Raw genomic sequence first — 14,011 nt, 5'->3', positions numbered from 1 at the left:
CTTTCCATCGCAGCCTCAAAAATCAGAAGCCACCGGCGCTGTGATCATGCACAAGTCTTAATTTAATGGGTAAAAACATTAAATTACACACACAATTTCTTCCATAAATCATAATAAATAGACTTTTTTTTTTCTTTAACGCTGTACAAGGGACTGGAAACCAAGCTTTCAACAAAATATGAATGAACTCATACTACCCTTTTATTGATTTGGAACACTCCCCCCTCCCCCATGCCGGAAAGCAGTGTGCACACTTGAGGTCTCTCTCTGGGTACAGCCGGCCAAGGTCGACAGGTTCCAGGAGCCTTGGAAGCGATGACCTCACTCTAGGGCTGGGGCTTTAAACGCTCTGCCCTTGGGACTCGTCTGTAGCCCCAGCAGTCGGGGCGTGGAGGAAACCGAACCGTTTAGGTGGCTGTTGCCTGCAGGAGCCCTTCTCTGCCCAACACACCAAAAGGGGTGAGAAAAAAAAATGAGAAATGTACCTCAAACACACACACCCCAGAAATCAACACCAACAAGCCACAAACTGGTGCCCCTCGGCAGTGGGCAGGAGGAAGAAAGGGAGAAAGTGTTTCTTCCCTCCTCTTCTGACACAGAACCCAGCCGGGTCCTGCTGCCGGAGTGGGTGGCCCCAGGTCACAGTGGTGCCACCGTGTGCCACTGCAGTATGTCCATGAGATCCTTAGCGCCTCTCCCCCTTGCCAGCTCCAGAGGTGTGAGCCCCCTGGCGTCCCTGTGATGAAGATCAGACTCAGCAGCCAGGAAGCCGACCACAGCCGTGTGGCCCTCTCTCACTGCCAGATGGATGGGGAGGGCCCCCGTGCCATCAGGTGCATTGACATCAGCGCCATGCTCCACCAACACTTTCAGGGTGTCAAGGAATCCAGTGCGGGCTGCATCATGGGCTGGAGTGGTGCCGGAGGCATCCTGGACGTTGGGGCTGGCACCTTGCTTCAGGAGCTCCAGGGCAATGGTGGGGCTGCCAAACATCATGACCTGTTCGGGGGGTAGAGGGTCAGGGGGTCTCCAAAGGAGGAGGTCCAGGAAAATGGGTGACTGCAGAGAGGGGTCATTCAGGAGTAGAGAATGCCAGAGACGAGGTCCTCTAGCGAACGAGAAACTTCAGGGAACATAAACTCCCAGGCAGCTGTTGAGACCCCATAGAACAAGATCTGGGAATAAGGACCCTCGAAAAACTGGTCACCCCCCCCCCCAAGGATAATACACTCCCCCTAGGATATAGCCCCATGGAAACTTTCAAGGAACCTGAGACCCTCCCCCAAGGAACCAGAGACACTTCTCTCCACAGATGGGAAATCATCAGGAAATATGAAACCCCCGCCAGGAAACAGACCTCAGAGAACAGCCCCCTCAAGGGAAAGGAGATGGCCAGGGAATTTGAAACTCCTTCTCCATGGAATTTCCCCCTCCCATATAGTGAGGATGCTCCCAAAGGTACCTGACCCTCTCAAGAAATGGGGTTCCCCTTTTGTAAATGTCCCCAAGGGAAGAGAGACTCCCATGCAATCTGTAACTATTCTCTTATTGGGATCCCCCCAATAATATGCCAATATGAAAATCCCGCGGGAATGGAGATTCCCCGCCCCCCAAAAACTGGATACCTCTCAGAGAACCCCCCCAGAAAATGGGGACACCCTGGAAACATGAATCCTTTCTTCCTGCGGTCGGATCCTCCATGCAAGCGCCAAGAAACCGGAGCCATCCTCATGAAACCGGGATCCAAAGAAGCTGAACCCTCACCCAAGGAATACGAACTTCTCCAGGGAAACTGAATCCTCCGCAATCAGAGAACAAGGAATACTCCAAAGATGGAAAGTTCTCCCCTCCCCCAACCTAACCCCATCCACCATCCACCTAAGAAAGGGGACATCAGGGAGCCAAGTCAGCCCAGCGATGGAGGAACAGACCCCAGTCGGCTACCAACGGGAACAAGGAGAGAAGAAGGAAGGTGTCTGGGGTCCCGGTCCTCGCCCCGCTCCCCGCCTCGCCCTCGCTGCGGGCGGGCCGGCCCTCACCTGCAGCGCCGTCTTGCCAAAGCGGTTCAGGGCGTCGGGGTGCACCAGCTCGCGGTGCAGAAGGCGGCGCACCTCCTGCACGTCTCCCCGGGCCGCCGCCCCGCTCAGCCGGTCGCCGGCGCGGACCTCCTCCAGCAGCATGTCGATATTTGCGGCCTGCGAAGCCCCCCGCCCCACCCCGACGCGGTCAGTGCGGTGGAGCCCACCAGCGCTGGCCCGAACAACCCTCCCACAGCGTCCCCGGCCTGCGCGAGGCTCCTGGTCCGACTCGCCAGTCCGGGGCTCCTGCGCGACCCCCGCCCTCCCGGCCGGCTCCTCCCCCTGTCGGCCGGTGGGCCCGGGCCCAACCCTCCGAGGCCCGCAGCGCCCGGCCCGGCGCCCGCCCCTTGGGGGCCGGGTCTCCCCCAACTCACCCTCCCTCCTCCTCGACGGGCGGGGTCTGTTCTGAGCAGACGCCGACGCCGCAGCCGAGCCGGCCGCCAGGGGGCGGAGCCAGCGCGCTCGGGGTCCCGCCCCCGAACGCCGCGGATTCGTTTTCTTAAGAACTCGCTACGTTGTAGCCCAGCTGCATTGCCCGGCTCTGGACCCTGTAGTGCCCCGCCCACTCGGCCAGCGCAGCCAATGGCCACGCGTCGCCAGGGGGGCTGTGCGCACCGGCGTGGGCGGGCCCGCTTCTGATTGGACGAACTGCGGCGACCGGTAGACCGCCGGCAATGGCGGGGTTTTCGGTTTTTCAAATGCGCGGAGCGGGCGGGAAAGAGGGCCGGTTTAACTGACCCAGGGGAGAAAGGTCAGGAGCAGGGCAACGCGGGCCGCTCCGGGACCTCGGCACCTCCGAGGGAAAAGGAGGCAGGGCTGGGGCCGCCCTGTTCGGAGTTCTACCGTGCGATAAGTATTTATTAGCTCTTACTGGGCTGAGCGCTTTATTTGATTCATTCACTCTGTGTGCAGGAACCGTTCTGTGTGTGCAGGAACCCGGCGCTGTGGAGCGCACATTCAAGCAACTAAATAATTTTAGATAGTCTTAAGCACGGTGAAGAAAATAAAACGTGGAAATGGGGTGGGTGAGGAAGGAATCACATTCGGCTCAGATGGGGCCAGCCGGGGCACAGCAAGTACAAGGGCGTGGAGGAAAGTTCACGCTGCAGGTGCCACGTGGGTGAGCCTGGGAGGCGAGAGTCGCGGTCGGAGGCTCTTAACAGAGGCCTTCAAACATTTACGGAGCACCTACGGTGTACTAGGCGGCCAAGTGGAGAGCAAGCTGGGTGCCTCCTGCTGCAGGACGCCTACCGTTTAGGGCTGGAGAAGACAATAATTACATATTTTCAGAATGGTATACACTGTGGAGCTGACAAAACGGGATAAGTAATTGTCTCTTGGGAAAAGAAGGCCGTTGAAAGAGAGAGGTCAGAGAGGGCCACCCGGAGGAGGTGACATTTGATTTGAGACCTGAAGGTGAGGGAAGGAGCCATGTGGATATCTGGGGGAAAGCATACCAGGTGGAGACGCTGCAGATGTAAAGGCCCTAAGGTAGGAGCACGCCTAGTAAGTCCAGGAAGAGTGAGGTATAGAGGGAGAGAGGGGGCAGGAGGTGAGGGCAGATAGGTGAGGGGGAGGGGTAATGTTGATCAGGCCTGTGGGCTGCGGTGAGCGCTTGACTCTTACTTTTTAAAAAGAATGGAGCCATGATCTGATTTAGGAGTTAACGGGCGCCCTCTGGCGGCTATGATGGTAACTGGCTGTCGTGGGGGAGGGAAGCCCAGAGCCCTGGGAACCAAAGTGGGGGCAACTGCGAGGGCCCAGATGAGTGACCATCGGGATGAGAAATGGATATGTGTTGCTCACGCTTATCCCAGCACTTCAGGGACAGCCCTGGCACCCCCAGCCCCCAGCCAAGAAACACATAACAGCAGCTAGATTCATTTTTAATGTCATCCGAAAACTCAGACTGGGCCAGCGGGCCTCTGGGCTCAGCAGCTGTGGAGGAGGGCCTCCCCACACCTCCTAAGGCAGGTCACTGCAAGAAGGCACTCACGAGGGGGACTTAAGCCCCTTTTCTATTTCTTCATATAAAATGGGAGGGGGGAGGGGCGGGAGCCTGGAGACAGGGAGACCGTCCCTCCCAGCCTATGGGTAAAGGAAAAGGCTGGGAGCCAGCCAGCCCTTAAGAAACTGCTAATTCAGGGACTGCCGTCACACACACACACACACAAACACACACACGCATCCCATCTTCCCTCTCTCTCTCTCGAGTCCGCAGTCGGGGCCTGGGGAGAGGACGGCCCGTGTTCAAACCCCCACTTCTTCTCCCTTCTAGCTGGTACGAAGTTGATAATCTGCAGGGAAACAATGAGTGGGGACCATCTCAGAATTGGGGAAAGGAGACAAAGGGACAGGCCCCCCCACCCAAATCCAGCCCCTTCCCCAGCGCTCATGATCAACCCTACAGGTATGTAACAAGGCTGAGGACGGGCTCAAACATGGGGACTGTAACCATAGCAACAAGCCTGCTTCCAGGCAGTAGATGGGGGTGCTGTGTGTTCAGCCCCTCATCCAAACCCCACCACCACTACCCTGGAACTGGCAACTGTCCCCATTTTAAAGATAAGCAAACCGAGGCCCAGGGTGGCACACTGACAAAGACAGGGTAGACGTGGCGCCAGGCCTGTTGAGTTTTGGAGCCCTCTGAGACAGGATGTATTAAAGCCCCAAGACCATCCCCTTTCATCTCCTTGTCTCCGTCATCCCAGGGAGCTGGGCTGCCTTACCGCCACTCTGGGTGATATAGCGGACCCAGGGCAGGGCCTGGTAACCACTCTTCTCGATGATCTTCATGTATCGGACCTGAAAAGGGATGAAAGGAGGTGGCCCAGGCTAGGGGGAGAGAGCTGGCTGGGGCCAGGGGAAAATATATAACACAACTTCAGGGAATAAGAAAGCACGGGCTTGGGGACTTCCCTGGTGGCACAGTGGTTAAGACTCCGAGCTCCCAATGCAGGGGACCCAGGGTTCGATCCCTGGTCAGGGAACTTGATCCCACATGCATGCTGCAACTAAGAGTTCGCATGCCACAACTAAGGAGCCCGCCTGCCACAACTAAGACCCAGTGCAACAAAATAAATAAATAAATATTTTTTTAAAAAAGCAAGCACAGGCTGGGAGAAATGAAGTAACATGGCTCAGGGCAAAGATGTGGCAAGGACAGTGTGTGGGAGGGTTAGGGGAGAGGTGGTCCAGGACAGTGGGAAAGATGGCCCAGTATAAGGGAATAGACACAACACAGTTTAGGCACAGGGCAAAGTAAGAGGGGGAGGGGGAGGGGACCCAGGCTGAGAGCAGAAAAGGCAACACTGTTCCAGGAAAAGACAAGGATGATTGCAAAGGAGAGATGAGCCAGGCCAGGGAACGGAGGTGATCCAAGCCAAGAGACGGGAGAGCAGGGAACCCACTGAGGTCAAGGAGAGGAGCCACTCTGCCCACTTCTCTCACCTGGATCCCGGAGACGGTGAAATAGGGGATCTCAAACTTGACCCCGATGGGGGGCCGGCCCTCTACCTCCTCCTTCTCCACGCTGGGGAGGCCAAAGTGGGCGCGCATCAGGTACTCCTTGCCCCCCTGAGGGCACATGGAGGTATCAGACACACTGAGAGGCCCCTCTATACCCCAGACCATTCTCATGGCAGCCCCTAGGGGTAGGCTCTGCTCTCAGCCTGTTTTACAGACCAGAAAGTAAAGGCTCCTGGCCAAGACTCACAGCCAAAGCTTTTGACTGCAAAGCCTGGTCGGGGACCTTCTAATGATCACCTCCCATTTTCCAGGCCCCAATGAACAGCCCCACCAATATCCCAGGGACAGACCAATCCTCCAGCAGCCCAAGGATGTGGGTAACATGATATTGCCTGTTTTACAGATGGGCAAACTGAGGCTCCATGAGAGGAAGTGGGATTCCCAAGGCTGTCTGGGATTGGGAGAATTTAACTATTATGCTGGTCTGCTTTCCAGCTTTATCATCCCCGAAGGATAGCCATGTGCACACGTAGGTGGCTCTCTGATTTATTCTCTGCCTTGCCCTCAAGAAGCAGGGGCAGGTCCCCCAGATCCCCCGCCCATCCCCAGTGCTCACCGGAAAAGACTTGATACTCCAAATAACGACGTTCTTCTCTGGCATGTACTTGGCACTGCCTACGCTGGTCTTGAAGCGTGGGGAGTCGGCATCGCTGGGTACCGGCACAGATATCTCCACGCTGTTGGCCACCGACTGCTTCTTAAACTGCCCCTTGGCCTGTCAGTGGAGAGAACATGGGGCATGAAGAATTCACTCATGCAAATATTCACCAAGGCCTTTTCAGGTGCCAGCTCATCAAGAGCCCTGAAGTGGAGACCATAATCCAGCCTATTTTCCAGATGAGGAAACAGAGGCACAGAGAAGTTAAAGCATTTGCCTGGAGACACACAGCCAACAAGTGGCAGAGCCGGGGTCCACACCCAGGAGAGACTCCAGAGGTCCTGATTTTGTTTTTTTGTTTTGTTTTTTGGCTGCATACAGAGCATGCAAGATCTTAGTTCCCCGACCAGGGATGGAACTCACGCCCCCTGCAGTGGAAGCGCAAAGTCTTAACCACTGGACCGCCAGGGAAGTCCCCCAGAGGCCCTGCTTTTGGTGCCTTCCGTTTGGAAAGTGTCATACACCTTTGCCTGGTTCAAAAGATCCCTCATTTGAGCAGCCCCTAGGGCAGGCTCTGCTCTCAGCCCACTTCACAGACAAGAAAGTAAAGGCTCCTGGCCAAGACTCACAGCCGAAGCTTCTGACTGCAAAGCCTGATGGGTCCTCAGCCCGTCACAGAGTTTTCATTTGAAAGCTGACATTTACTGACCCCCTACCATGTGCTGGGCCCTGTGCCAAGCAGTTAGCCCTCTCACTAATTCTCTAAAGTAGGAGTCATTCCTAAGGTCCATTTTACAGATGAGAAGACTGAGGCCCAGAGAGAAAGAGCTTTTGCCCGAGTCACGTAGTTGATAACCAGCACAGCAGGGATTTGACCCAAGCCTGTGTTTTCAATCCTCACATGTTCTCCTTACTGATGTTACAACATTATAGCCAGATCTAGATCTGTGTGACTTGGGACAAGCTTTTAACACAAGGACTCTAAGTGTCCATGTGCAGTGACTAGCATTATGATGACTGCTCTTATTTATGAATTTGGTGGTGGGGGGGAATATATGAGAGGTGGGATTGGGGCCAGAGGACCTGGAGGTAAAACAAGGCAGGGGGTGTTCTTTCTGGAAGGCACCAGCTTTAAGGCCCTTTCCACTTTCCCTGCCTGCAGAGACGGGGACACTGGGGATGTCAACACCCCCGCCCCCCGCCCCGTGACCGTCCACTCCACAACCCAGCTCCCCAAAGACTCTAAGACTGGGGAACAAAGTTAAATCTGAGAACACAGACTCTTGAGCCAGGCAAACCCAAGTTCAATGTGCCCGCTCCCTTCCTAGATGAATGACATCTTAATTCTTCTGGGCCTCAGTTTCCCCATCTGTAAAAGGGGCTAACTATATGCTCTGGAAAAGCTCTTGCTTGGGGCACTGGGAAACAAGCACAGGGCTATTCAAGGCAAGGTGAACCACAATAGCCAGGAACTGAAAAAAACCCATGCAAGAGATGGGACAGAAGATTCTCACGGTGGAATATTCTACAGCCACAGAAATGGATGCACTAAGCTCTGGCTGCTGGGATTCCTCTTAAAAATCCACGTTACCTGAACAAAGCAAATTATACAAAAAGTCATACAGCTCCAGTCCATGGATATAAAGGTCAGAAACCGGAAGAATGAAATATTTGTGGTTATAAATGCAGGTGGCAAAACTATAAAGAAAAGCAAAGAAATTATTTACAGGAAATTCAAAATTGTGATTACCTGCGGGCAAAGGAGGAGCAGTAACTGGGGGAGGGGCAGGTGGGGGTTCAGAGGAGCTGGTGGAGCCAGGCACATTAAAATAAGCTGTGTGGTTTATTATTAATCTTTAAACCATATAAATACACTCTATGGTTTATATATGTGTATGAAAGTAAATAAGTAAAACAGATCATGTGTCAGATGGTGGTAAGTAATAAGGGAAAAACTACAGCAAAGACGGGAGGTGGGGAAATCAGGGAGGGCTTCTCTGAGGAGGTGACATTTAAGCAAAGAACTGAAGGAGGTGAAGGAGCAAGCTATGTGGATATATGGGTGGCTGGGGGCAGAATGATCCAGGGGACAGCCGGGGACCATGCCTGGCATGTTTGAAAACCAGCCAGAAGACCCACGTGGCTGGAAGGAAGTGAGGAGCAGGGAGGGAGGTAGGAGATGAGGTTAGACTGATGGGGGTGGGGTGCGGGTATGAAGGGGCGGATCCAGCATTGTGAGTAATTATTCCCCAGGGCCCACCTTGACCATGATCTCCACGCGGCTGTGGGAGAATTTCTCAATGACAGATTCAATCCAGATCAGCGGCTTGACCTACAGACAGAGGAAGAGGGAGTTCTCCGAGGCTCTGGGGTCAACTCTCACCCCTTGCCAGGGGCTTGACCTTGCCTTACCTGGGTGCTGAGGCGGTAGGACATGAGCTCGAAGTCACCGTCGGGCGGAATGAAGGAGATGGTACGGTCGTTGTCGAAGCGAGACAGCCGCACACACTGGTGGAATTTCACATCCTCCAGTTCCACAGACTTGTTCTTGCTCCCTGAAACTCAGAGCCGAGTTAGCAGCGTGATCCTGGAGCCTGGGGCGACCCTGGAGCCCGGGGCACGGTCCCTATCCTTGTCTTCCCTTTCTACCGCTACGATCACCCCCATTTAACAGATGAGGAAACTGAGGCCCGGAGTGGATGAGTAACTTGCCCAGGGTCACCCAGCTGGCCAGGAGCGGAGCTAGGATCTGAACTCCGGGAATCAGGCTCTTGCTGCCAGGTTGTTAAATATGATGCTATTCTGTCTCCTACTGCCGCTAAAATGTCAGATCCATGAGGGCAGGGATTTTTTTCTTCACTATGGTGTCCTTGCGCCTGGCACTCAAAAATGAAGCAGTTGTTTGTGCAAGAAACCAGCAGCTGCAGTACTGGTCATAACCAGAAGAGGGCGGGCGAGTGCTATTTCAGAACTGACTGCAAGTCTCTCGGTACCACCCACCCGTGATGGGACGAAGTCTCAGGCTCCCACTTGCGCCCCCTTCCAGAAACTTACGGCCAGTGAGCTCGAAGAGCACGCGGTCATTGAGGCCCAGCCTCAGCTCTGGCATTCCCGACAGAAACACTTTGAGCTTGATGGTGCCCACGATCTCACTCAGCAGGACACTGCCGTTGGCGTTGACCTGAGGATGCATACATGGGGGGGTCAACAGGCATAGGGCCCACTCTCCTGCCCTAAGGCCGTGGCAGGGGTGGGGAAGAGGTGTAGGGGCTCACCAGCAGGTTGACGGACTCTATGACATCGATGAAGACTTCGTTCTTCTTGTATTTGATGCCCTCCGAGCGCCAGGACACAGCATTGGTGACAGTGGGTGGCACTCGTGACTTGCCCGTCTCCAGCTTGTTGCCCTGCTGCGTGATGTATCTGGCAGGAAGGCAGGGAGATGAGCAGTTAGGCCCAGGGACACTTCCCCAGCCCTCCCCAACTTTCTTCCACCCATGGCCCACCCTGTGGTTGACCCATGGCCCACTCACTCCTGCAGGATTTTGCTGTCCGTGGTCTGTGGGAAGCCGAAGTCCATGAGCTCATCCAGCAGCTCGTAGACGATGACGAAGTTGTCTCGAATGCTTTCCTCCTCCAGCTCCTTGAAGTATTCAGAGAATACCTGCGGGTTCAGGGAGACCGACACCCACAGAGGTGTGGCTGGTGTAGCTGTGGGCTGAGTCCCCACTCACCCAGCCAGCCACCCAACAAGCAACTATTGAGCGCCTACTGTATACCACTGTCAGTATATTAATGGTGAACAAAGCCAACAGGGTCTCTGCCCTCCTGGAACAGACCCACCTCAGAACAAGGTTTGTAAATGCATGAAATAAAATACACAAGATGGGAATTCCCTGGCGGTCCAGTGGTTAGGACTCTGCGCTTTCACTGCCAAGGGCCCAGGTTTCATCCCTGGTTAGGGAACTAAGATCTCACAAGCCAAGACGCGCCACGCAGCAAAAAACAAAAAAAAACAAAAAACCCCGCAAGATGGCAAAGGAAAACTGTTACACAGAAATACGTCTCAGTTCATGGACTCCCTGAATTCTATCCAGGGGCCCTTGGGACTTGGGGGACCCCACGATGGGAGTCCCTGGGATTAATAGGTATCACCACAGCAGAGAACCTGTCAGTCACCCAGCATTGGAAACCCTATCCTTCATCCTGCTCCAGCCTCTCTGGCCTTTTTTCTGTTCCCATCTCAGGGCCTTTGCACATGCTATGCCCACTGCTTAGGACACTGTCCTCACAGCAGTCTCCTTGTGACAGGCCTCAGCTCCTCAGTGAAGCCACCACTATCCCTCGACCCCTGTGAGTATCAGGGTGAGACTAGCACCCCAGTCACTGGTTATCACAATGTCCCTTTGAATCTCCTTCTTGCCCTTTATTTTTTTAATATACATATTTATTTATTTATTTATTTATTTTTGGGGTCTTTGTTGCTGTGCACGGGCTTTCTCTAGTTGCGGAGAGTAGGAGCGGGGGCTATTCTTTGCTGCGGTACGCGGGCTTCTCTTTGCAGTGGCTTCTCTTGTTGCGGAGCATGGGCCCTAGAACGTGAGGGCTTCAGTAGTTGTGGCGCACGGGTTTAGTAGTTGTGGCTCGCGGGCTCTAGAGCACAGGCTCGGTAGTTGTGGCGCACAGCCTTAGTTGCTCTGTGGCATGTGGGACCTTCCCGGACCAGGGCTCGAACCTGTGTCCCCTGCATTGGCAGGTGGATTCTTAACCACTGTGCTACCAGGGAAGTCCCTCCTTCTTGCCCTTTAACTCCTCAGCATAGGCAGGGACCGTGCCTGTCTTATGCACAGCTGTGTCCCCACCTCTGCCTGGCAGGGAGGAGACAAATCAATACAGATCTCTTGTTTGTCAAAGTATATTATATTTACTAGGAATTTTTTTTGGCTGCACCGTGTGGTATGCGGGATCTTAGGTCCCTGACCAGGGATCGAACCCGTGTGCCCTGCAGTGGAAGCGCGGAGTCTTAACCACTGGACCGCCAGGGAAGTCCAGGACTCTGTGCTTTCACTGCCGAGGGTGTGGGTTCGATCCCTGGTCGGGAACTAAGATCCCATAAGCCACGCGGCGACCAAAGGAAAAAAAAAAGTATTTACTGAGCACTTTCTCAGTCAATGAGAATGGCATATAGTAAGGGCTCAATAAATTTCTATATGATAGTATGATACAACATTAGTGGTAATGCTAACAATAATACCAAACCTTTATTGAGCACTTACTGTATACTGAGCACTGTTTTAGGTGCTTTAGAAGTACAAATTTGATTAATTTTTACAACAACCCTGCGGCAGGACTAAACCCAGTTTAGAGGCACAGAGAGAAGTGACTTGTTCAAGGTCACACAGCCAGGAAGTGGGGGAGCTGGGTCTGGAACCCAGTTCCCTCTGGTTCAGATTTGAGCACCGGAGACCTCCTTGGTTCCTACCCTATAGGGTGAGATGATCCCACAGCAGCTAATGAGAACACAGAGTGATGGGGCTTTGATGGTGACACCCCCAGGGAAAGCTTCCTAGGAGAGATGGATTCCGAAAAAGGTGGGCAAAACAGGTAGACAGACAGACCAGCCGGCCAATGGAAGGCCAGGACCTACCTCCACTGTCTTGTAGAGGAAGGAGTACACGAGGGAGGCATTGGCGTTCTTCAGCGTGGTGGCCACCACTGCAGGCAGCGAGGTTAAGGAAAAGGTGCCATTTTGGAGGGTTCCAATGGAGCACAGACCCTGAACCCTCACCCTCCAGCCTGAGACACTGCTGTATTGTGCACCTCTTGTCCCAGCCCACCATCTCTGGGCCTGAGCTGCCCACCACTCCGGGCCCTCAGGGATCCTCCCGTGGCCCCGGATACAGTAGAGGTTGCTGTATTTGATCCACAGGAAGTGGACCCGGCCGTGGCTCATCAGTGGGGCCAGGGCGCCCTCCTCCTCCCGCTGCATGAGCAGAGGCATGAAGTGCTCAATCTCACTCATGGCCACATCACCCTTGTAGTTGCGGCTGATCAAGGGCTGAGGGTGGGCAGAGAAGGTCTGGTCACTGCTGGGATCCAGGGACTCTACGCTCGGGGGCATCAGAGTGCCAAGCTCTGACCCTACTTGCTGGCTGAGGGGGCGTGGGCAAGGCTCTGCCTCTCTGCATCTCAGTTTCCTCCTCTGCAAAATGGGCATGTGATAATGACAGCTAGAGCATCTAGAGCCCTCACTGACATCTACTAAAGCCTGGTTGTTTGCTGATTTTTTTTTTTTTTTTAAGATTTATTGATTGATTGATTGCTATGTTGGGTCTTCGTTTCTGTGCTAGGGCTTTGTCTAGTTGTGGCGAGCGGGGGCCACTCTTCATCGCGGTGCGCGGGCCTCTCACTATCGCGGCCTCTCTTGTTGCGGAGCACAGGCTCCAGACGCGCAGGCTCAGCAGTTGTGGTTCACGGGCCCAGTTGCTCCGCGGCATGTGGGATCCTCCCAGACCAGGGCTCGAACCCGTGTGCCCTGCATTAGCAGGCAGATTCTCAACCACTGCGCCACCAGGGAAGCCCCCTGCTGATTTATTCTGTTGTCACCACAACCCTATGAGGTAGGTGGTATCACCATCTCCATTTTACAGACGGGGAAACTGAGGTATGAACCACGCCCATAGTAAGTGAGGAAGCTGGGAATTGAACGAAGATGCCCCGGCTCCAGAATTCCTGCTCTCAAGCCAGGCTCCATATGCACCAAATCGGTGAGGTAAGGACGATGAAAGGAAAGAAAGAGAGAAAAAAAGAAAAGAAACAATTATATCCATATATCTCTTATAGTTCATATAGCTCTGCCTGGCAGGCAGCAAGCGGTCAATAATAATAATACCTACTTGGTGAGGTTGTTTAGTCCAGTGTTTAGAACAGAGAGGGCACCCGCAGGTCCTCACACACCTTAGCTCCCACTATGATTATTATCAGAAATATTATTTTCACCGCCACTGTTATTATTGCTACTGAATGACAAGATGAATGGGAGGGGGCACCAGAAAGGGACAAGACAGCCCCAAAGGGGAATTAGGGTCTCCGGCCCCTGCTGTCTTTCCCAAATATTAGTACTGTGGATGATGATGGTGACAGAAATAATAATTTCAATTGATTGAACGCCTAATGTTTGCAGCAGGGCTACTGTGCTAGGTGGTATACACGCACAAGGTTGTATTCGTTCTTCTTGGGTGGGGACTTGTGTTATTCCCATTTGTACGGACTGGGAGACTGAGGCTCAGAGAGGAGAAGCCCCTTGCCTCAGACACGCGGCTAGTGAACAGTGGAGGTGGGATTCGACGCGGGACTCCCAGGGATTGGGGGAGGGGTGTCCCCACGCCCCCAGAGCTTTCCGGGGCCTCGCTGCCTGCAAGGAGGGGCCGCCCCTGGGTCCGGGAGGGTGCAGCCTCACCTGTCCGTTCCCCACTCCCTGCGCCCAGCCTCACCTTGCCCTTGACATCGAGGATGAAGACAGCCGAGGCGGACATGGTGGCGGCCGGTGGACCTGGCTGGTGGGGAGGGAGGGCCTGGAGGCGACGGTGGCGCCGCTTCCTTCTTCCTGCGGAAGCGCCCGCGCGCAGGTGAGCACCCAGGTGAGCACGTCTTAAAGGGGAGGCCACCAGGTGAGCGGCGCAGTCTGCCGACGTGAAGACGCTGCGGGGGCGGGGAGGGGCGGAGCTTCGGATGGGACAGCTGCCCCGCCTCACTTTCCCTTTGCGCCCTGGAGGGCTGGTGGGTGGAGACCCCAGACCAACCAACT

At 54.5% G+C, this 14,011-nt stretch overlaps 2 protein-coding genes across 4 annotated transcripts; both read right to left on the bottom strand.

Moving 5' to 3' along the window:
- Positions 1–44: 44 nt before the first annotated feature.
- On the bottom strand, positions 45–2,514 carry CDKN2D (cyclin dependent kinase inhibitor 2D). Its single transcript, XM_059919825.1, has 3 exons — positions 2,453–2,514; positions 2,040–2,195; positions 45–999 (listed from the first exon to the last, which is right to left on the bottom strand). The coding sequence occupies exons 2-3, from the start codon at positions 2,178–2,180 to the stop codon at positions 640–642; spliced, it is 501 nt and encodes a 166-aa protein (XP_059775808.1). The 5' UTR covers positions 2,181–2,195; positions 2,453–2,514; the 3' UTR covers positions 45–639.
- Positions 2,515–3,947: 1,433 nt separating this feature from the next.
- AP1M2 (adaptor related protein complex 1 subunit mu 2) lies at positions 3,948–13,819 on the bottom strand. Of its 3 annotated transcripts, none has more exons than XM_059918413.1 (12): positions 13,698–13,818; positions 12,106–12,262; positions 11,852–11,919; positions 9,738–9,868; positions 9,480–9,627; positions 9,259–9,385; positions 8,617–8,765; positions 8,465–8,536; positions 6,163–6,321; positions 5,529–5,654; positions 4,808–4,883; positions 3,948–4,375 (listed from the first exon to the last, which is right to left on the bottom strand). In XM_059918413.1, exons 1-12 carry the CDS (start codon positions 13,737–13,739, stop codon positions 4,353–4,355), a joined length of 1,278 nt encoding a protein of 425 aa, XP_059774396.1. In that variant the 5' UTR covers positions 13,740–13,818; the 3' UTR covers positions 3,948–4,352. The 3 variants fall into 3 exon arrangements, with proteins under 3 accessions (XP_059774396.1, XP_059774397.1, XP_059774398.1); XM_059918414.1 differs by having other exon boundaries at positions 8,617–8,759; positions 13,698–13,817; XM_059918415.1 differs by lacking the exon at positions 8,465–8,536 and having other exon boundaries at positions 13,698–13,819.
- Positions 13,820–14,011: the final 192 nt, after the last annotated feature.

This window comes from Balaenoptera ricei, chromosome 3, assembly GCF_028023285.1.
Source record: "Balaenoptera ricei isolate mBalRic1 chromosome 3, mBalRic1.hap2, whole genome shotgun sequence".
NCBI lineage: Eukaryota > Metazoa > Chordata > Mammalia > Artiodactyla > Balaenopteridae > Balaenoptera > Balaenoptera ricei.
Note: the sequence above shows the minus strand (reverse complement) of the source record. Positions and strands in the feature narration are given on the sequence as shown.